At 35.5% G+C, this 21459-nt stretch overlaps 3 protein-coding genes and 1 long non-coding RNA gene across 5 annotated transcripts; 2 read left to right on the forward strand and 2 right to left on the reverse strand.

The window, feature by feature from the left end:
• Positions 1–1561: 1561 nt before the first annotated feature.
• On the forward strand, positions 1562–10953 carry LOC114320640 (ubiquitin-activating enzyme E1 1). Of its 2 annotated transcripts, none has more exons than XM_028267705.2 (7): positions 1562–1895; positions 2116–2492; positions 2883–3100; positions 4272–5066; positions 8612–9480; positions 9586–10018; positions 10187–10953. In XM_028267705.2, the coding sequence occupies exons 2-7, from the start codon at positions 2129–2131 to the stop codon at positions 10781–10783; spliced, it is 3276 nt and encodes a 1091-aa protein (XP_028123506.2). In that variant the 5' UTR covers positions 1562–1895; positions 2116–2128; the 3' UTR covers positions 10784–10953. The 2 variants fall into 2 exon arrangements, with proteins under 2 accessions (XP_028123506.2, XP_028123507.2); XM_028267706.2 differs by having other exon boundaries at positions 1572–1895; positions 2113–2492.
• Positions 5073–7070, reverse strand: LOC145807592 (uncharacterized). The gene is made up of 2 exons (XM_082906069.1): positions 5322–7070; positions 5073–5286 (listed from the first exon to the last, which is right to left on the reverse strand). The coding sequence occupies exon 1, from the start codon at positions 6047–6049 to the stop codon at positions 5621–5623; it is 429 nt and encodes a 142-aa protein (XP_082762195.1). The 5' UTR covers positions 6050–7070; the 3' UTR covers positions 5073–5286; positions 5322–5620.
• On the reverse strand, positions 7251–8593 carry LOC145807593 (uncharacterized). Its single transcript, XR_014350832.1, has 3 exons — positions 8338–8593; positions 7687–8302; positions 7251–7651 (listed from the first exon to the last, which is right to left on the reverse strand). It is a non-coding gene; the product is annotated as an uncharacterized LOC145807593 (long non-coding RNA).
• A 7639-nt stretch (positions 10954–18592) lies between the features above and the next one.
• Positions 18593–19765, forward strand: LOC114320639 (Glutaredoxin family protein). The gene has a single exon (XM_028267704.2). It carries the CDS (start codon positions 18851–18853, stop codon positions 19604–19606), a length of 756 nt encoding a protein of 251 aa, XP_028123505.2. The 5' UTR covers positions 18593–18850; the 3' UTR covers positions 19607–19765.
• Positions 19766–21459: the final 1694 nt, after the last annotated feature.

The following is a 21459-nucleotide window of genomic DNA, read 5'->3' on the forward strand; positions in this document are numbered from 1 at the left end:
ATTTCTCTGTGTCGGGATAAAATTTTTCAGTGAAAATAATGACGAACCACAACTACTATGAAAAATTATATATCTTTTATCTTATAAAATATTAATACCAAGGACCTTTAAAAAAATTCTCCTATAAATATTTGATATATATTTGTAATTTACAAAAAAAAAAAAAAAACATAGTACGTGGAAAAATTTTAGAAAATTTTCCAATGTGTTATTAATTTAAAAAAATAACTATAATATTTTTAAAAATTTTATTGATTTGTTACACCACGTTAACATGATGACATGATGTATTTGATTTACTGAATAACTTCTTGTGTTGAAGTCGCTCACTGTGTGTCATCGTTTGACATAATTGGTTGGGGTGAGTTAGGGTTCATAAAAACATAAAATAGATTTTTTAGTTTAATAAGATAAAATATTATATTTAAATTATAATTATTATTATTTTTTTTTTACAAAAGTTAAAAAACAATCAAAATATTCATGCCAAACGATACCTTTAATCTTAGATTAAAATAACTAAAAAATCAACCCATATTCAAAATCAACCATATTTTGACCCACACGGGTAAGGGTAGTGGTGGAATTTGATTTTATTCAAACACATACTTCGGAAATGAATGCGGTTCGTAATTATAATAATTAAAATATATTTGGGCCTTATTTGAAGGGTAATTATAATAATTAAAAAGTTAAAAAATTATTATATTACTTTATCTATTTTTTATTTTTGTAAAAATTAAAAGGAAAATTAAAATTCAGTGTATTTTTCAAAATAAATTTTAAATAAGTGGTAAAAACCTACCAATGTTAATAATTGAAGTGATAATTTTTTCATGACTTTGTAATTTTTTCAAAATTAAAATAGTCAATTCTAAAACTAACTTTTATTCAGTATGAAACTTAGATTATTTTTGTTGTGACGTAAAATATTTTTATTGTTTGGTTGAATAAAAAGTATTTTCCATCATTTTTTTAAAAATGATTTCCTTAAAAAATTTTGTAAGTCAATTTACAAAGTTACATTTTTAACATATTTAATATTGTTCAAATAAATATTTTAACTCAATAAAAATTCATATATAATATTTTATTACATTAAATTTTCTTTTTAAAAAATAAAATATTTTTATTTTAAATGTTAATCAAACGTAAAAAAATAAAAATAAATTGGATAAATTACAAATACACTCCTGAGGTTTGCTTAAAATACATATTGCTCATTGTGATTTGAAAAATTACAAATATCTCATTATTAGTATTTTTTATTTAACAAAATTAATTAAAAAAATAAAATTCATAATTATTCTTCTATACAATAATAAAATTACCTAAATTATTAATTGAAACATATTTCTAACATCATTAAAAATTATTAATTGACTTGATTATTTATTAATAAAATAAATAATTTGTTATGAAATTATAAATTTCAAAAGTAAAATGTAATTTTTAAAATTATAAAAATAATTTATATTTTAACTAAACTACAGAAGATGTATTTATAATTTACCTAAATAAATTTGGTTGTATAAAATATTTTATGTCGAAGCCTTAATGTTTTTTTTTACAATAACTTAACAAATTAATTTTCGTAGAGGTGGGGTGGGTCTGTGGAGTGGACCCAGCCCCTGCACACAGCCTCACCTTTTTCGACTTTACATCTCTCCCTGTCTCTCTCCGTCCATCGGAAACAAATGGAACTGACTTGGGCGATGCAAATGCATTACCACCTGTCACCCCTAAACCCTACCAAATGCAAATCCATAAATACCCTTCTTCCTCTCTTTCTCTCTCTCAAAACCCAAACACCTCTCTCAAAATTCCAAAACCAAAAGCTAACCCGCTCTCGGCTCTCTCTCATTCCATTCTTATCAGCACCGGAGCTCCAATCGGTACGTTCTCTCTCTCCCTCTCTCTCTATTAATCTTCATTTATTCGTCATTCTCTTCTCTCGAATCGGTTTCAAATGACGCCATTAACGAGGCTAGGGTTAGGGTTTATAGTGATAATAGCATTGGTCGTTATTGGATTGGTATGTAATAAAAAGTGTTTCGATCTTAGTTTGATGAATACATTTCTTCTGTTCTTGACTGTGTCGATGGGGTTCAGCAGTTTGTTGCACTTTATGCTTCCTAGAAAGAGACCTGAGGTGTTTGTAGAAGACGACGACACTAGTGAAACACAGAGCTTCATCAAGAAGCATCGAATCGGTAGCTTGACCTCCGCCACCGCAGCGACGGCGAACGACGGAGACGATAGCGGCGACGTGAAAAGCAACGCCGGCTTCATAGGGAACATCAACAGCAGTAATCACAGCAGCGGGGGCGGTAGCGTCTTGCCGGAGATGGCTTTGGGAGATGGAAATCCGCCGGACATCGACGAGGATCTTCACAGCCGACAGCTCGCTGTGTACGGACGCGAGACTATGCGGCGGCTTTTCGCCTCTAACATCCTTGTCTCGGGGATGCAAGGCCTTGGCGCCGAAATCGGTATGAAGATTGATTACTTTCTCGAATTGTTCTTCACGAATTTGCTTATTTCATTTGATATTGATTTTTGAACTGTGTTTGGTTGTTATTTCTTTGGTAATTGTAGTGCATAACTATATGGTGAATTTAGTGATTTTTATATGTAGACCAGTTCTCTGTCATTTGATAATGGAGTTGTAATTATAAACTTCATGATAGTTAATGAATTCTTTGATTGCTTGCTTGTTTTTGTTGCCACTCATTAAGAGCTCCTACTTTTGTGTTGTATAATTGTTACACGTGTTAATGATCATTTTCAACGAGCTATCACCGGCGAGATGTGGATTCTTAATTTGGAGATCAATTTTCAGTATCAAGTAATCTTGTTTCGTGTTTTGTATCCTCTTGCAGTGAAGAACCTTGTACTTGCTGGTGTCAAGTCTGTGACGTTGCATGATGAAGGGGCAGTGGAGTTGTGGGATTTGTCCAGCAATTTCATTTTTTCAGAGAATGATGTTGGTAAGAACAGGGCACTTGCATCTGTTCAGAAGTTGCAAGAGCTCAACAATGCTGTGGTCATTTCTACCTTAACCACAAAGTTGACGAAAGAACAACTTTCTAATTTCCAGGTAATTTACTTTCTCTATATTTTATTTCACTGATTCATCAGAAACTTGCTAACTTGCTTATATATATGTATATATTTCTTTTGTGGTAAGAAACTTTGTTATCATTCTTTAATGTACAACAATTGTAACCCGTAGTTTTATGTCTGCAAATGTTGAAAGCCATTTGATCTGGTAATGATCTGTAAGTACTACATTTTGTGATATTTGTAGACATATGAGCTACCCGGCAGTTTTTTTAAAAAATGTTATATTAGTTTAGGCCTTGTCGCCTTGATATATTAGAAACTTATTGGTTCTCTTGTTGCATATTCCCCTTCATGCTGGTTCAATTCATATTTTGGTTGATACTTAGTGGTCCTTGAACTATCATGTTACTTCAACACGTCCAACTCAAACCACCATGTTCTTTTGTGGGTGCTTTAATACATGGAAGTTGTGTTTTGGCCTTGATTGTTGTTGTCTGCAGACAATGGTTATTGCTCATTGATGGTTGGCTCCATATGTGGAAAACTGGAAATTATTATGTTGCCTTGATTCGTATTCCTTGGTGCGTGTTGACATATCACTCCTACTAAAACTACCATACTACCTCAGTATGTGGTTTTTAATATACTATTTGCTGTGTTACATAGGAGCTGATTGCCTCAATTGTTGTGCCGGAAGTAACATAATTTTCTATTGGTGGTGACACTGTCTATGTGGGAATTTGCTTGTTGCTCAACATGTCTTCTGGCTGGGTGAAGGGTTTAATATCTGGGATTTCTGTTGCTTGTTTTTTGTATTGTTTGCTGTGTATACCTCAATTAGAAGATTATGTTTGTATTGTTGGTTTCTTAAGTTTTGTAATAACATTATTATCGATGCAATTCAGAGATGGCTGCTGCCTGCATTTGTATGATATGGTGGACATGTTGCTGTTATTGAAACTCCTCTTTTCAAAATGTGATATCGCATTTTTTAATTTTCAAGTTTCAGAAACTATTCATATTTCTCTTATTCATGCTTGCATTTTTGTTGGTATTCTTTATATATATATATGTTTAATTTTTTGGGGGGTGGGGGTGGGGGTGGGGGATGGGGGATGGGGGCACCAAGTATTTGCGTGATTGCAGTTTTCTTGTTCAATTTATGTAGCTAAAAGTTGAATCTTTTATGCTTTCTGGTGTTGCAGGCTGTGGTTTTTACTGATGTTAATCAAGAGCAAGCCATTGAGTTCAATGATTACTGCCATAATCATGGGCCTCCTATTGCATTCATAAAGGCTGAAGTTAGAGGCCTTTTTGGAAGTGTGTTTTGTGATTTTGGACCAGAGTTTACAGTTTTTGATGTTGATGGCGAGGAACCACACACGGGTATTATTGCATCCATCAGTAATGATAGCCCTGCACTTGTGTCATGTGTTGATGATGAAAGGCTTGAATTTCAGGATGGGGATCTTGTTATCTTCTCGGAAATTAGGGGAATGACAGAACTCAATGATGGAAAGCCAAGAAAGATCAAAAGTGCAAGGCCATACTCATTCATTCTTGAAGAGGATACTACAAATTTTGGTTCTTATGAGAAAGGTGGTATTGTCACACAGGTGAAGCAGCCCAAGGTGTTGAACTTTAAGCCATTGAGAGAAGCACTCAAGGATCCTGGTGATTTTCTTCTGAGTGACTTCTCCAAGTTTGACCGCCCACCTCTACTGCACTTGGCATTCCAAGCGCTGGACAAGTTCATTTCTGAATTGGGATGCTTTCCTGTTGCTGGCTCAGAAGAAGATGCTCAGAAGCTGATATCTATAGTCAGTGACATCAATGAGGGTTCTGGAGATGGGAAACTGAATGATATTAACCCAAAACTTTTGCAGTACTTTACCTTCGGTGCCCGGGCAGTTCTGAATCCCATGGCTGCCATGTTTGGTGGTATCGTCGGACAGGAGGTTGTGAAGGCGTGCTCTGGAAAGTTTCACCCACTTTTCCAGGTTACTTCTATCATTAGAATGCTTGTTTCACAATTAAATTCTGTTATCCTTGTCTTTTTCCTCTTCTCTGTAGAATTAACCCTTTTCTTTGTAGTTCAATATATTTGACCATTTACTTTGAGTGATATGAATTTGGTTGGCGTTAAAATCCACCTACTCTCCACCTACTTCACCCACTTAAACCTACTCCACTAAACCTAACCCACTACACCACTACCACCTCACCTACTCCACTACCCACTACACCACTACCACCTCACCTACTCCACTAAACCTAACCCACTACACCACTACCACCTCCACTTCACCTACTCCTTACCTACTACACACTCACCCTCTTCTATATATAGGAATCATGAATCATTGTAATAGATATCAATATAAATCAATCAATAATACAATTCTCTATTTCTCTTTATACATTAAATTTCTACATGGTATCAGAGCAAGGTTAAGCACTTAGTATTTTTCGTTTCACCGGCGGGCGGCAACCTCGCCTTGGCCGCCCGCCGGACCTCAACCTATTCCGCTTATTTTCTACACATACCTTCCCATCACTGCCTAAATCCTCTCTCTTGAGGCCAATGTGAATTCCTCTTCTTCATAATCTGCACTAACTGTGGCATCTTTTCCTGGGGCAAACTCTGCAACCCAACACTCAATCTATGCTTCTCCTCCATGCTCATTTGCCTCTTGTTAGGATCCTTTGCCTTCGGCTTTGGTTTGGGCTTCGCCACAGCCTTGAGCTTCACTGCAGCTTTCAGCTTCACGGCAGCCTTCGGTTTCACAGCAGTTTTTGGCTTCGCAGCTGGCTTGGCCTTTGCCGCTGGCTTGGGCTTCACAGCGGCTTTAGCTTTTGGCGCAGCAGCTTTTGTCTTAGCCGGAGCCTTCTTTTCCTTTTTCGCTTTTACAGCCTTCGGCTTTGCAGCAGCCTTCGGCTTTGCTTCCCTCTGGTGGCTCCCCAGGTTCCACCTGAGCTGCATGATTCATTTATAGCTGCAATTGATAAGGGAAGTATTAGAACAATGCCCAATAGAAGTATGCCAGCTGCTCCTTACCCTGCTCCTTACCCTACTCCTGGAGCACTATTAATAGGTGATGCTTTCAACATGCGTCATCCTTTAACTGGTGGAGGAATGACTGGAGCCCTGTATAAGGTGTTTTGTGCATCTCCTGATCAAGCGAGGAAGGAAATGCGTGAAGCATGTTTTGATTATTTGAGCCTTGGAGGTGTGTGTTCAACAGGACCAGTGGCTTTACTCTCTGGTCTAAATCCTAGCCCATTGAGCTTGATACTCCATTTCTTTGCTATAGCCATATATGGTGTTGGCCGTCTCTTGCTACCATTTCCTTCCCCTAAGCGCCTGTGGATAGCAGCTAGATTATTTTTGGGTGCATCGGCTATCATTTTTCCCCTCTTTCTCTCACATGGGCTTGTCCCCTCTCTCTCCTCCGTTTGATTTCAAAATCCATTATTTTTATTTATTTTCTCCAAACCACTTTCCTTATTTCCCCCATCTTTCATTTTGATTTCAAATATATTTTTATTATTTCTTTCTTTATTTTTCTTTCACATTATTTTTTTAATCTTTTTCAAATTCCATTCAACCAAACCATCTTTTATTCATCTCAGGGATCAACCCCGATCACAATTTTAACCCAAAAAAAAAAAAAAAAAAAAAAACCACAACACCACAAGATTTGTTTTCTTTTCTGCAGACGGTCACCCACCGACCTCACTTTTTCGCCTATTCCGCCGGTCTTTTCTTCTTGCCTCCGTCCTGGGCGGCCCTTGACGGTGTTGCCTCCGTGTTTCCCACTCCACTGGGCACGATCACTCCACCCTGCTCCTCCACTACAGCATATGGCGGACCTCCAAATCGGAACATAACGGTGGCCTTCCGCTTCAGCTCCTTATTTTCTGCCTTTAGCACACTTATCTCTGCTCGCGCATCCTTATACATGCGTTGGAGCAGAGCCAGTTGGGCGTTTAACTGCTGCACCTCATTTGTCCTACTCTGCAGCCGGTGCGACAAGTTTGTGACCGTAGTCATAGTTTCAACACAGGACTTCAATGTATACTGATTAGCTTCAATATCCGTTTGCACTGCCATTTTTTGCTCCACCGACCGCATCAGAAAGTTCAACGGAGCAAAACCAGAGGTGTTTGGTTGAGGTTCACAGGCCACCACACCAGTTATCTCTCTTGTTGACTCGTTGAGGTCGGGAAAGAGAGTGAGCAGACCACGGGAAGAAGAGGCTATGTTCTGGGTAGCTGAACGGGAAGAAGAAGCCATGTTTTTTGGGTTGCTGAGTGTTTCAGAGAAGGGTTGGTTACAGAATGTTACAGAGAACGAAGAGGTTTCAACTGGTTTGTTATGCTTCCAAGCCTCAGACTTCGCTTTGGTTTATAAAGACAGAGACGACGAGGCCGACACGCGCTCTGTCAATCACGTGCATCGCCGCGTGTCAGGCGCCCCTTTTGATGGCTCGACGCTTTCTGTCGGGCACGTCTTTTGATGAAGTGGGCGCGCCTTTTGATGGCACGCCTTTTGATGGCACGCCTTTTTATGGATTGGGCACGCCTTTTGATGTGCGCCTTTTGAAAGATTGGGCACACCTTTTGAGGGTGCGACTTTTTAAGGGTCCGACAAGACTCTGTAAACTGTCCCGACATTGATTCCGGTTAGCTCCTTCATGGGTCCGACAAGACTCTGTAAACTGTCCCGACATTGATTCCGGTTAGCTCCTTCATGGGTCCGACAAGACTCTGTAAACTGTCCCGACATTGATTCCGGTTAGTTTCTACAAGGGTCCAGCAAGACTCCGTAAACTGTCACCACAACTGTCACAACATTGTCTGCTACAACGGTCCGACATGACCCCATAAACTGTCTTCTACATCGGTCTGACACCGCCATCCAGTGTCCTCTACACCGTTATGACACCACCATACAGTGTCCTCTACATGGTTATGACACCCCCATACAGTGTCCTCTACAACGTTATGACACCACCATCCAGTGTCTTCACCAATGGTCTGACACGACCATACAGTGTCTCTTATCCTCTTTTATTTTTATGTATTTTCTTGTTTTGTTACTCTCTCCAAACTCAAGTTGGTTAGTTCCTATCCCCCTTGAGTTTGCGGGGGGCTGTTAAAATCCACCTACTCTCCACCTACTTCACCCACTTAAACCTACTCCACTAAACCTAACCCACTACACCACTACCACCTCACCTACTCCACTACCCACTACACCACTACCACCTCACCTACTCCACTAAACCTAACCCACTACACCACTACCACCTCCACTTCACCTACTCCTTACTTACTACACACTCACCCTCTTCTATATATAGGAATCATGAATCATTGTAATAGATATCAATATAAATCAATCAATAATACAATTCTCTATTTCTCTTTATACATTAAATTTCTACATTTGGTGATAACAAGTCTTGACTTTTCTGTACTTGTTGAATTTGATTTCTATTACGGTAACCCTAAAATTATTTATTTCAACATGTTTCTACAGTTCTTCTACTTTGACTCAGTTGAATCACTACCCACAGAGCCTATAGAACCCAGTGATTTTAGACCATTGAATTGTCGTTATGACGCACAGATTTCAGTTTTTGGGTCAAAACTCCAGAAGAAACTGGAAGATGCTCAGGTGTTTGTTGTAGGATCCGGCGCACTAGGCTGTGAGTTTTTAAAAAATTTAGCTTTGATGGGAGTTTCTTGCAACAGCCAAGCGAAGCTAACAGTTACAGATGATGATGTCATTGAGAAGAGTAACCTCACTAGGCAGTTTCTTTTTCGTGATTGGAACATTGGGCAGGCAAAATCTACTGTTGCTGCCTCTGCTGCTGCAACTATAAATCCTCATCTCTGTATAGAAGCTTTGCAGAGCCGTGTGGGCCCTGAGACAGAGAATGTCTTTGATGATACCTTCTGGGAGAATCTAAGTGTTGTTATTAATGCCTTGGACAATGTCAACGCTAGGCTTTATGTTGATCAAAGATGCTTATATTTCCAGAAGCCACTTCTCGAGTCAGGAACCCTAGGTGCAAAGTGTAATACTCAGATGGTCATTACTCACCTGACGGAAAACTATGGTGCATCGAGAGATCCACCAGAGAAACAAGCACCCATGTGTACAGTTCACTCGTTCCCTCACAACATTGATCACTGCTTGACGTGGGCTCGATCAGAGTTTGAGGGCTTGCTTGAGAAAACACCAGCTGAAGTGAATGCTTTTCTTTCAAATCCAAGTGAGTATGCATCTGCAATGAGGAATGCTGGTGATGCACAGGCCAGGGATAATCTGGAACGTGTTCTGGAGTGCCTTGACAGAGAAAGATGTGAAACTTTCCAAGACTGCATAACTTGGGCTCGTCTAAAGTATGTACTTCGCTAGATTATTGATCTTCTTGTCATGTTCTTTCATTTGTAAGAAAGAAGAGTAATGTTCGGTTTCTGACATTATGTTCTCTCCCTTGTCTCCAGGTTTGAAGATTACTTTGCTAACCGTGTGAAACAGTTGATTTTTACTTTCCCTGAGGATGCCGCAACCAGTACCGGGGCTCCATTTTGGTCAGCCCCTAAGCGCTTCCCCCAACCACTGCAACTCTCTACTGCTGATCCCAGCCACCTCCATTTCATTTTGGCAGCATCAATACTACGGGCAGAGACATTTGGCATTCCAATTCCTGATTGGGCCAAGACCCCTAGGAAGTTAGCTGAAGCTATGGATAGAGTGATGGTTCCTGATTTTGAACCTAAGAAAGACGTGAAAATTGTGACTGACGAGAAGGCTACCAGCCTCTCCACTGCATCTATAGATGATGCGGCAGTCATCAATGAACTCCTCATGAAGCTAGAACAGTGCCGGACGAATCTGCAACCTGGGTTCAGGATGAAACCAATTCAGTTTGAGAAGGTATTTTTCATTTCATCTCCATAAATTTTAAACTTGCACCTCTTCTGGTCCTCCACTTGAAAAACAATTTTATTCAATTTTCCCCATTTGAAAATGACAAAAACTATGGTGAAGATTCGGATCTCTTTCTGAGATTCAGGTTCATAATGTTGTCATGTGAATGTGCAGGATGACGACACAAATTACCATATGGACATGATAGCGGGGCTTGCTAACATGAGGGCAAGAAATTACAGTATTCCTGAAGTTGACAAGCTGAAAGCCAAATTCATCGCGGGAAGGATTATCCCTGCAATTGCAACCTCCACAGCAATGGCCACTGGTCTCGTCTGCCTGGAGCTGTATAAAGTTCTAGATGGAGGACACAAACTGGAGGACTATCGGAACACGTTTGCCAACCTAGCTCTCCCTCTGTTCTCCATTGCTGAGCCGGTCCCACCTAAAGTTGTAAAGCACCGGGACATGAGCTGGACTGTTTGGGACAGGTGGATTATAAAAGACAATCCAACTTTGAGGGGGCTTCTCCAATGGCTTTCGGAGAGGGGGCTGAATGCATATAGTATTTCGTGTGGAAATTGCTTGCTCTACAATAGCATGTTCCCTCGGCACAAAGAGCGGATGGACAAGAAGTTGGTGGATTTGTCTAGGGACGTGGCGAAGGTGGAACTTCTGCCTTACCGTCGCCACTTGGATGTTGTGGTGGCATGCGAGGATGACGAAGATAATGATATTGACATCCCTCAAATATCAATTTACTATCGGTAGCTACTCTTGAATATCTTCCAAGTGCTTTTAGGCAATTGACTTTTGGAAGAGCACTCTTTTGTTCACATGATCTTTTAACTCTGGTGGTCAGTTGATGATGAGCGCACAAAATCAGTGTTTTCTTACTACAGCTTCACATTACATATATAATTTGAGAGTTACATTAAATACCCAAGTTGGCTTAGGATGTTGTTTGCTTGCCTAATAACCGAGCTTTTTGGTTGTGCAGTTGGTGTTATTTTTCGTATTGGTTCGAAGCTTTATCAACCCTTTTTTAAAGGTGGAAGGGGGTGGCTCTTGACAACACTCTCTAGGATGTGACCATAGGAGTCATTATTTGTTGGGAGCCAAGAATAGAGAGTCTAGAATGCTCCGGTACTGATCCATAGGTATTCTTCCTAACTGATCCGTAGTTTAATCTCAATCTTTTAAGGCAGGTTTGATTGATAGGACCAGAGCATGGGATTGAGATTATTAATTTGTGGGCTTAATAATTCTGTGTTTATTTTGAAATTTTTTTTCAGGATTATTAATCCAATGGATAATTGATCCGACAAATTTGTAAGATTATTATTAATGGGGTAGGGGTGGGATTATATATCTTGAATTGAGAAATAAAATAAAGACTCTTTTACCTTTGATTGAAAATTAAAACATTTATTATTTTTATATAATTTTATATTTTAGAAGGTTAAAAATAACTTTGAAAAATTTTAAAATAATTTTTGATATTTATTTTATCAAATATATTTTATCAAATTAGTTTATATTTAAAAAAAAAATTAAAAAAAAACCAAACATGGCCTTTTTATTTTGTATTTATTTATTTATAATTTTTTTTTCAAAATCACGTTTATGAAGAAATTTTGATAATCTAAAGATTGCGAAGAAACATTGATGAAGTGTAAGATTGGAAAAAGAGATAAATATAGTTGTAATCCTATATTTATAAGTTTTTACTAATTTGATGAAATCATTAATACTTTCATTATTAATCTTATGAATCAAACATGATCTAAAGGTATAGTGAAAAAACCTGATGGTGTAGTAGGATTAATGGACCCTAGTCTTGCCCAACCACTGGCCCTTATTTATCAAATCACTTGAGAGTAAGCGTTGATTATTGAGTTGAACTTCCATATTGTATCTAACAAAGGTGCCAGTGAATGAATGAACAGTTGCGATGATGATTTGTAGGTATTTATTATACAATGAAAAATCCCTGGTACGTGTGAAAACTAGGTATTGAAGATTAGATTATACATTCTCTAGTTCGTGTGAAAACATGATATTGAAGATTAGAATATACATATTCTGTAGTCGAGTGAACTTGTAACATTCATAATGGTTCATCAGGTGGAGTAGATAAGTCTCGCCCTCGTTGAACTCGGCACATTCCCCAACTCTGAAAAGTAGTTACTTATGATATTTTAAGCTATATTCCTCTATAATTTTTCTACAAAATTATCTACCAGAGTGGCATAGCAATGGTTTTTGTTTTTTGTAAATAAAATATATCTTGATGGTTTAAAGTTTTAAAATGCCCACCATTGAACACATCATTTTGTATCATACATTAAAATTGACTTAAAAAAAGTCTCAAACACTTGGGGTATGTTTGGATTACGAATTTATATAATGATTTGGGTAGAGAAAAGAAAAATGTGAGAACAATATGAGTTAATTTTTTTTTTTTTATTTTATTTCTCTTTTTTCTTTGTAAAATTTTATTCAAATTCATAATCTAAACATAACGGTGGGAATATGCAAGTTACTTAGCAGAAAAATTGTGAATGTTAACAAAGAAATATATGTTGAAAAAAGAAACTTTAAAAAGGATAAAATTCGGTGGATAGGGTGTAGCAAAGTTTACCTATGAGCTATATTGTTTTACGTGTAAAATTTAAATTTATTTATAGTGTTTAATCTATTTCTATACATTTGAAGTATATATATGTTTGGTGTGTAGTAAAACAGTTATATATATATAATCGGGGTGGTTGTTAGTTCTTGAAGAAGAGAAGGGTAAGCACGTGAGTTGGATTCAGAAAGACACGCCTCCACTTTTGTTATCTGCTACTGCTACTGCTTCCTTGGGCCTTCAGAGAGACACATGACATGAAACTTTTCAGAAACCACTCACTCTCCTCTGTGAGAATTATTTAGCCTTTAGCTTTTAGCAACAATTACAATGCACTCCTTCCTTGTCTCCTCTCTATAGTAAATTAATTGTTTGTATCTAACTACACACATGTGTCTACCTACAATGGTCCCCATTGCCATAATTATAAAAATAGAGATATGCTAGTGATTCCCTGTTATGATGCGAGTAAAAACTGTGACTTGTGCTATTCGGTAGAATGTTAATAGAGTTAGATTATTATAATAGATTGATATTACGTTATTGTCTTAAACTTGAGATTATACAAAAACAATATTAATCATATTTTGTCTCTTTAGTAAGGGAGTAAGAAGCTAGAAGTAGAGTGACAACATAACTACCACTGAATTTGTTACATTATAAATCAGCGTTAAGAGGGCACTTCTGTTCTTAGCCAAAGACTATTCCTATGTTATTAGTTTTCGTGTACAATGCATTTTGTTCTACATGAATGACTGCGGATCAAATCTTAAGGGCACATATTTTGCGCTTTATTTCGATTGATACTCGGCTCCCATTGTGGTGTGTGAATGTGGTGGTTTATTAACTTCTTTGGTGATAAATCTCTTTGTATGAATTAAATTAAATCTAATTGATAATTAATTATTTTAAAATCAGAATCCGTGAATGTGGAGATATCTTAGTAGAATATTTTTTTTTTCATAAAATAAATTACAATCAAATGCTAATGACGTGACTAGTCTTTTATTTTTTTGAACTTGTAGCTTTATCTCCACATTTTTCAGTACTTTTATTTTATTTTTAAAATTTTTTTATGGATGTTGACAGAGAGTGGGGTCTCTAGAAGAAGTTTAAGAACAATTATGATGATTATTTTTTTTTTTATATAAATTTTACAAGATTTCATTTTATTAAGTTTTTGACTTTTATACCAATGCTGAATAGAGATGCAGGATTAGAGGGAAAAGTACACGTAATTTCTAATTAAAGAAATTGGGATAAATTATACTTTATAATATTAAACTATCATTTAGTATTATTTTATTCTCTTCAATTAAAAAATATTTTTTTATCATATAAAATTATTAATTTATATCAATATAAACATATTCTTACAAATTTGTTACATAAATAGAAAGATAATTGATATGTGATTTGCACATAACAACCTACTTTGGGATGTGTTTTTTTTTTTTTTTTAATTTATTGATTTATTATGAAAAAACGTATAAAAAAGAAAAGAGATGATCTGATTTAAATAAGTTAATAAATTAGTTTTTTTTGTCTTATCAAAAGAGACCAACATATCAAGTTTGAGCCTTCCAAAAAAAATTTTAGAATGAATCTTTGAGCAAAAAATACAAGCCTTCTAGCAAAAAATTTACAAATTTTTTTTAGAATAAACAATATTTTGGTTTACAATCAAGAATAGTGATATACAAACAAATTTTTTGAATATAATAAACTGAATTTTTGTGAACTCTTTATTTATAATAAAAATACTCATTATTGTGACATTTTCCTCATAAGTTATAAACACTCGATTGATTCCATTTCATGTGATCATGACCTTTGATCTCTCAGCTTATCCCCTTTAAACATCGTTAAAAGCGAAGCAAAATGCTAATTGAGACCTCTCAACCCTTTGTTTTGCTTCCTCATTAAAGCAAACAATAACTTAAAGTACGCGAAAAAAATTACTTAGGATTTTAGCTCGCCAATATATATATATATATATATACATATATAAATTCAATCAAAATATGAACTCCATCATATAAAAATTAAATCTTAGGCCTCGTTTGGGAAGCGAACGGTTTAGTTAAAAAGTCAAAAAGTTACTAAAAAAATCAAAAAGCCAACAACCCATACCAAAAAGTTAAAAATTCTCTTTTTTCTATACTTTTTGCACATCTTTTCGTAAAAAGTCAAAAAGTTATCCCAAACATATTAGTTTTTTTTAGCTTATATTTTAACTAAATAGCCAAAAAGTTACTAAATTAGCCTGTTCCCAAACGAGGCTTCAGTCAAAACATTATTTTTTTGAATAAAATTTTAGACTTTTTTTTATTGATTATCTAGACTTACAATAAAGCGAACCCACTTTGTTAGCTCAGTTGGTACATTCAATCGAAAGGTTAGAGGGTTAATTTTTATTAAAAGTTAAGATTGATTATTTCTATTTCATTAAAGAGTTTTTATTTAGTTGTTTGTATCTTATTAGTAGGGGTGGGTAGCGGATATACTAATCCGTCTAAACCGGTTGAGCCATACAGTGATTGTGATATTTTTTTTTTTATTTTTTTTTGAAGAAGTGTATAAGCTGAATTATGTTAAAAACTTATAAAATTTTAAATCGCCAAACCGATTCGCATCCATCTGTTAATCTGCTCAATCCACATCCGTTAGATTGGCGGACAGATACGAGTTGACTTTCTCCAATCCGCCAATCTGATGGATGGATGGCGAATTAAAGGTTTCGTGACCGCAACCAACCCGTGCCCACTCCTACTTACTAGGCCCTTAATTGTTAATATTAAGCTAGCGAGTTTATATTGTTAGATTTTATTAGTTATCCAATTTGACATAATTATTTTCATACATATTAAAAAGTATAAATACTTTTTAACCATTTTATTAAAAAATAAAATAAAAAACACCTCACAATGGTTGATAATAACAACCCTCTCTCAACAAACCTAACCAGTAACCACCCGCCTAACTTAACCTTCCCGGTTGGTCCCCCAAACCGATTCTTTCTCCGCCAAAAGTTATCATTTCACTTCAAATCTCTCTCTACTATATTTTAATGTGTTAACAGATTAAATTCATATTATGTGATTTTGACACTATATATATATATATATATATATGTATTTGATATATTTGATTGGGATATGTCAAATTCTTGACCAAGTGAAGTATACGGATTTTGATTATTGAATTAATTTAAGTGGTTGATTTACTTATTTTTCATGTTGTTAATTCATGTCACTTTTGGATTCACACGCACACAAAAATAAAAAAAATCAATTCTAACGCGCTTACTTCGTGCTTAGTTTATATCATATTATGTTTGATCTCTATTCTTTTTCTTTAGTTACTCTAATAATAGAAAAATTCCACTTCAATGCAAGTTTCTAAAATTTTTTTACAAATAAATGAAAACGTTTGTTGGCTTTTTTGGCTTTCAAAAGTTACTATTGTAATTGTGAGCGTGCCAGCAATAATCAATTAATTCTTACAGAATATTAATTGACAACCAATTATCAGACGATTGTGTTTTAGTTCTTTCAGCCTCAATGAAGAGGGCTTTTACTGGTGGCTTTGTTTAGGAAAATTAAGCAAATAATAATTAAATGAAGAACAATTATAACATTTCATTAAGAAAAATGAAAGGCTTACAAAGATCTAAATTAGCCTCATAGATGGTTACAACAACAAACTACTTGAAATTACTCCTATGAACGAAGTGCAATGCAGGAATTTGAAGTACAGAAATGTAAAGAACGAGAAAAATGTAAAAACTGGAACGAAAATAAAGTAGATAAAACTGATTTTTTTTATCTGAATCTGGGGACTTTTTCTGAGGCCTTGTTTGCTATTTATACTTCTTAATGACAACCGTCGAAATGGACTTCTAACCGTCAAACCATCCCTTCATGACCTCTGATCATGCTTCCTTGCAGTTAGCTCCACTATGCCATATGCAGTTAAGCTTCCCTCTTGATTTTTGAATTTAAATATATGAGTAACCGTTAATGGCCATATTACCTTGCATCTCTTTGCTGATTCAGTGCTACGCAGATCTATAATAAACCAATGTTGACTGCCACACGTGTGATTATGATTGAAGATTTGAATTGTCTTCTCGTACTGCCCTCATTCTGTCACGTGCCGAACAGTGATTGATTTGTACAAAATATGTAGCCAACAATGTTTATCAATTCTAATAATTAAAGTTATAAATTGTTTTTATATAAATATTTTGTAGAAATACACTTCTTTATAATTTTTCCTATAATAATTAACATAGGGAAAATAAAGATTCTTTCTAGTTTTGATTATACAACAATCACAAACGGCAATGTGGTGCAAATACCAATTTTGTAACGCTAAAAACTTATTTTTTCTCAGATGGACTTCTCTTGTTGGGTTCGATGATTAGAATTGTTTTAACGTGTAAATCTTATTGAGTATTTAAATTTTGTAAAAAATTATATTGGTCAGATATCAATAGCTCCTTAATTAGAACATATTTTTGTTAATAATTTATTTTTAAAATCATATTTATCATTGATAAAAATGTACTCCAATTAATGTGATTTTTTGTAGGGATGAAATACTTGGCGAGCTCTACACATTGAGCAATTTGAATCATAAAAATGAGACCTGTAATTAGCTTCACGAGCCCAACAATATGCTCTAGTTTACTTTATGAATTGGAGAGAAGCCCAATCACTTTTTTAATACCAATTTTGTAAAGCTAAAAACTTATATATTTTATTTTATTTTATTTTAAATGAGAGGTATAGCTACCCTTTTTATATTTAGAATTAATTTTACTTTTATTTTCTAAACTATCATCATTCTCGCTATTTTATTCTTAAATTATTAATATGTAAGACATTTGATAAAAATTTTAATAATTTTTTTAAGATCTCTAAGATTGTTTCTAACCATTACTTAGATTTTTCATCAAATTTAAATTTGATGAAATATGCGCACCTTTTCTACTTCAATCATGGCATCAAATCTATATCAAATAAGGAAAAAAAATCAAAAATTTCATCTTTCATCAAATTTTGTAAATAATTGTTACTTTTGCAGAGGCTTCACCGTATACCGGATGATTGGCCAGTTGTACTTCTAGTCAACCGATTGTTTGATGAAAATTCACACAAACCGGATGACCTCCTGGATATCTGCCTAGACTTCTTCTTAATCAACTGATTGTTTGATGAAAACTTAACATTAGAACACATAATATTAAATAGTTTTTTTTATCAAATCTGTACTTAAATTTAATAAAAAAATTTAAATAAGCATCGGAGATGCTCTACCATTACTCTGGCCATTTGAGAAGTTGAATATTGTAGTAAACTATTTTCATAGATGGCTAACTTAACTAAAATAATTATGTTTGAGGAAAGAGTTACATTTTTTTATGATTAAATATAATATTTATGAAAAAAAATAATTATAAATTTAATAGAACATTACTTTTACATATTTCATCTTTTAATATTATTTAAAAAAAAAAAAAAAAACCAAAAAGAGCCTCTTTCCATAAACTGTCATTTCGCTTCTCATTCCATGTACTTTTCATATATTTTTTTTAATAAATAAAATAAAATACTCCCTCCGTCCCAAAATAATGGTCCCTTTTGGGGAATCCAACTTTTTTTGGTAGTACAATTATTGTACTTTTAAGAAGTTGGTTTTCCAAAATTACCCTTTGATAGTACACCTTTTTGGGAATACCAATGTTATAATTGTACTTTTTATATTATTTATGAATTTAAAAGAAGGACAAAATGGGAAATTTATATTATTTTTGTACTTGATTTTTGAAGAGGGACTAATATTTTAGGACAATAAAAAATGGAATAAGGGACTAATATTATGGGACGGAGGGAGTAAAATAAAATAAAAACCATGAGTATCAATCCCCTTATCTCTTTCACTCCCCCTAAAACGCAAATCCAAACGAGGTGTGGAAAAGAAAGGAATAAGAGCTGACCCACCCTCTCTACCCCCCGCGCTCTCAAACCCCTCCGTCTCCCGCCCCCGTCTCCCTCGCCTTTGCACCTCCCTCCACCTTCCACCTTCAACTCTCCCCAAACCCAACACCTCTCTCTCTCTCTCTCTCTCTCTCGATTCTCAATCTTCATCCTCCGCCGCCACCGCCACCGCCACCGCCACTAATCTAGATCTCTCACCTCATGTGGCTGCAGCGGTCAAAATCCAAGGTTCACGTTCGCACCACACCACCAAACTTCTCTTGCTCCTCCTTCAAAGACATCCAACACCTCTGCTCTGACGATTTCAACAACTCCTCACAATTACACGCCTCCAATTCACCCCGAGCTTCCATCTTCCACCGCGTCCGCATCGCCAACTCAGTCCTCCGCGCCTGGTCAACTCGTCCCCCCAATGCCTCACCCTCCTCCCCACCTCAACAACCCTCTCCCCTCCAATCTCAGCCTCCGATTCTCCTCCCCGGGGACCAGAATCGCATAGTCGTCTACTTCACGAGCCTCCGCGTGGTCCGCTCCACCTTCGAGGACTGCCGGACCGTCCGATCGATTCTCCGCGGATTCATGGTCTCGATCGACGAGCGTGATGTTACGATGGACTACAAGTTCATGGAAGAGCTACAGGGGATCTTGGGAAATCACATCAAGGCCAAGCTGATCTTGCCTAGGGTTTTCATCGGCGGTCGGTACATTGGCGGCGCCGAAGAGATCAAGCAGCTCCACGAAGCTGGCGAGCTGAAGAAATTAGTCGATGGCTTGCCGCCGGCTGAGCCCGGCGTTTGCGAGGTCTGCGGCGGCTACCGATTTATCCTCTGCGACGAGTGTAGCGGAAGCCACAAATGCTACTCTGAGAAGAGCGGTTTCAGAACGTGTACCGCGTGCAACGAGAACGGTCTGATCAGGTGCCCTTCTTGTTCTTGCGCGTCGCTTTCAACCGTCTGATTAGTATTAGTAGAGAAAATGTTTAAAAAAAAAAAAGAAAAAGAAAAAAAAAAAAGAGAAGAGATTAAAAGAAAAGAAAGTTAGAGCTTATAATATTTTCTTTTTCAAGTGTTGTAATATTTTTTTTTTTTCCAACCTAAAATTGAATTATTTTTTTTAGTTGTGTGGTTGTAATAGTTTAATTTTCTTAGAATTGGGAGACAGGGTAAGCCAGGTAGACATGCAACCATTGGAGTGGTGCCCTCAAGTATCCATTAAAGTTTGTGGGATTAATTTTGGTCTTAAAAAAGTAGTACATTAACATGTGGGAATGGAGGGGCCATTCACATGCTCTAAAGCTTTCTTTTACATGGTGGGATTGTCAGTTTGTCACACTGGGAATTAAGAACCCATCACATGATCTTTTTCAGATCTTTTTGACTTTTAATTTTCTTAATTTATTTGTTATTATTTCTGTTTTATTTTTTAATAACTCACACATGTCACACAAACAGAATTAAATTAGATTCATTTATAACATAATGTTATCCACAAGAAGGAATTAAAGATGAGAAATGATAGTTGTGCAAAACTAAAATGTACAGAATGTACAAAAAAAAGAAAAAAAAAATGTAAGGTGTAGTTGAGATTCTTTATATTTAAAATAAATCAGTGCACCTTATGTATATGTTTTTATATTTTAATTCTGTACATATTGTATTGTTGATTGAAGATATATGGAAGAGTCCATTAATTGAATTTGAATTGGAGGTTTAGTTGAGGGGCTGTGGCATACTCTGTGATCACTCTTGAATCACTTTGTTGATCCGAGCGGTCTTTGTAGGCCTTGTCGTGCAAATCATTTATGTAAAAAATAAGGTGATCTTGATAGTCATATAATCGGATCACATTTATTAAAAAATATATACAGTCTATGCTCAAATCATACTTTAAAAAAAAAAAAAAAAAAAAAACTGATCATCATCTGATGATGTAGTTACAAATATTTGATTAATTTTATTTATTCATTTATTTTTTACAAGAATGTTTTTTTTTTATATATATATTTTTTTATAAGATGAAGAAGGGGGAAGATGACCAGAGTGTGCCTATTGCTTCTCAACTGAACCTTCAATTGACGGTGCATAAGCTGTTAGGTTTGGGCATATAATGTTAATAAGATAATGCTAGGGATACAAATAGAAAATTTGGATCTATAGCATTTTCCGTCATTTATATGGTCTACCACTAGCAGATCCGGATGGGTTGGTTGAGTTCCAGTTCCTTGACCAAGATAGAAAAATCCAAAAATCAAATTGGCATATATATATATATATTTAAAAAATTTCTTTTGGGTTAGGGTAATCAATGTTGTCACATTCGGATTTTTGTATGGCCTTTTCAAATGGGTTTGCGTTTTGGGTTTCTTTGACGAAGAGGTTGGGGAGAGAGAAGTCTGCAATGGACTTGGCTTCTTTTTCTACCTTTTGGGCTTGTCTCCCAGAAAACTGATAGGGTGGGATACAAAACGGAGATTAAAAGGTTATTTGTGATGATCTAAATAAATATATATATTTTTAATTTTTTACAAAAGATCTATAGAAAAGAAGAGAGATGATGTGTAGAAAAAGTTTCAAACTAAACTGGTTAGTATTTTGCCACTCTTTATTTAGATCAATCCAAACGCAAACACATGATAAAATACACAATCCGAGAATTAATAATCTTAGAAATGTTAATCTTATGTAATTCATTTTGCACAAGCAAACATGTTTGGCTAACCGAACGAGTGTATTTAGTAAATCCATTAAACACGTTGAACACAATTCATACACGTATGAAACACGAATTATTTATTAATCAATCTCAATTAA

The sequence above is a fragment of the Camellia sinensis genome, chromosome 14 (genome assembly GCF_055761805.1).
Source record: "Camellia sinensis isolate YWXY chromosome 14, ASM5576180v1, whole genome shotgun sequence".
NCBI classification, from domain to species: Eukaryota; Viridiplantae; Streptophyta; class Magnoliopsida; order Ericales; family Theaceae; genus Camellia; species Camellia sinensis.

What these genes read in the sequence shown, in the direction of transcription:
- LOC114320639 (XM_028267704.2), top strand. Translation starts at nt 18,851, where the DNA reads ATGTGGCTGCAGCGGTCAAAATCCAAGGTTCACGTTCGCACCACACCA.
- LOC114320640 (XM_028267705.2), top strand. Translation starts at nt 2,129, where the DNA reads ATGCTTCCTAGAAAGAGACCTGAGGTGTTTGTAGAAGACGACGACACT. An exon ending in AACAACTTTCTAATTTCCAG is followed by an intron (nt 3,101 to 4,271) that starts GTAATTTACTTT and finishes CTGGTGTTGCAG; the next exon opens with GCTGTGGTTTTTACTGATGT. An exon ending in AGTTTCACCCACTTTTCCAG is followed by an intron (nt 5,067 to 8,611) that starts GTTACTTCTATC and finishes ATGTTTCTACAG; the next exon opens with TTCTTCTACTTTGACTCAGT.
- LOC145807592 (XM_082906069.1), bottom strand. Translation starts at nt 6,049, where the DNA reads ATGCAGCTCAGGTGGAACCTGGGGAGCCACCAGAGGGAAGCAAAGCCG.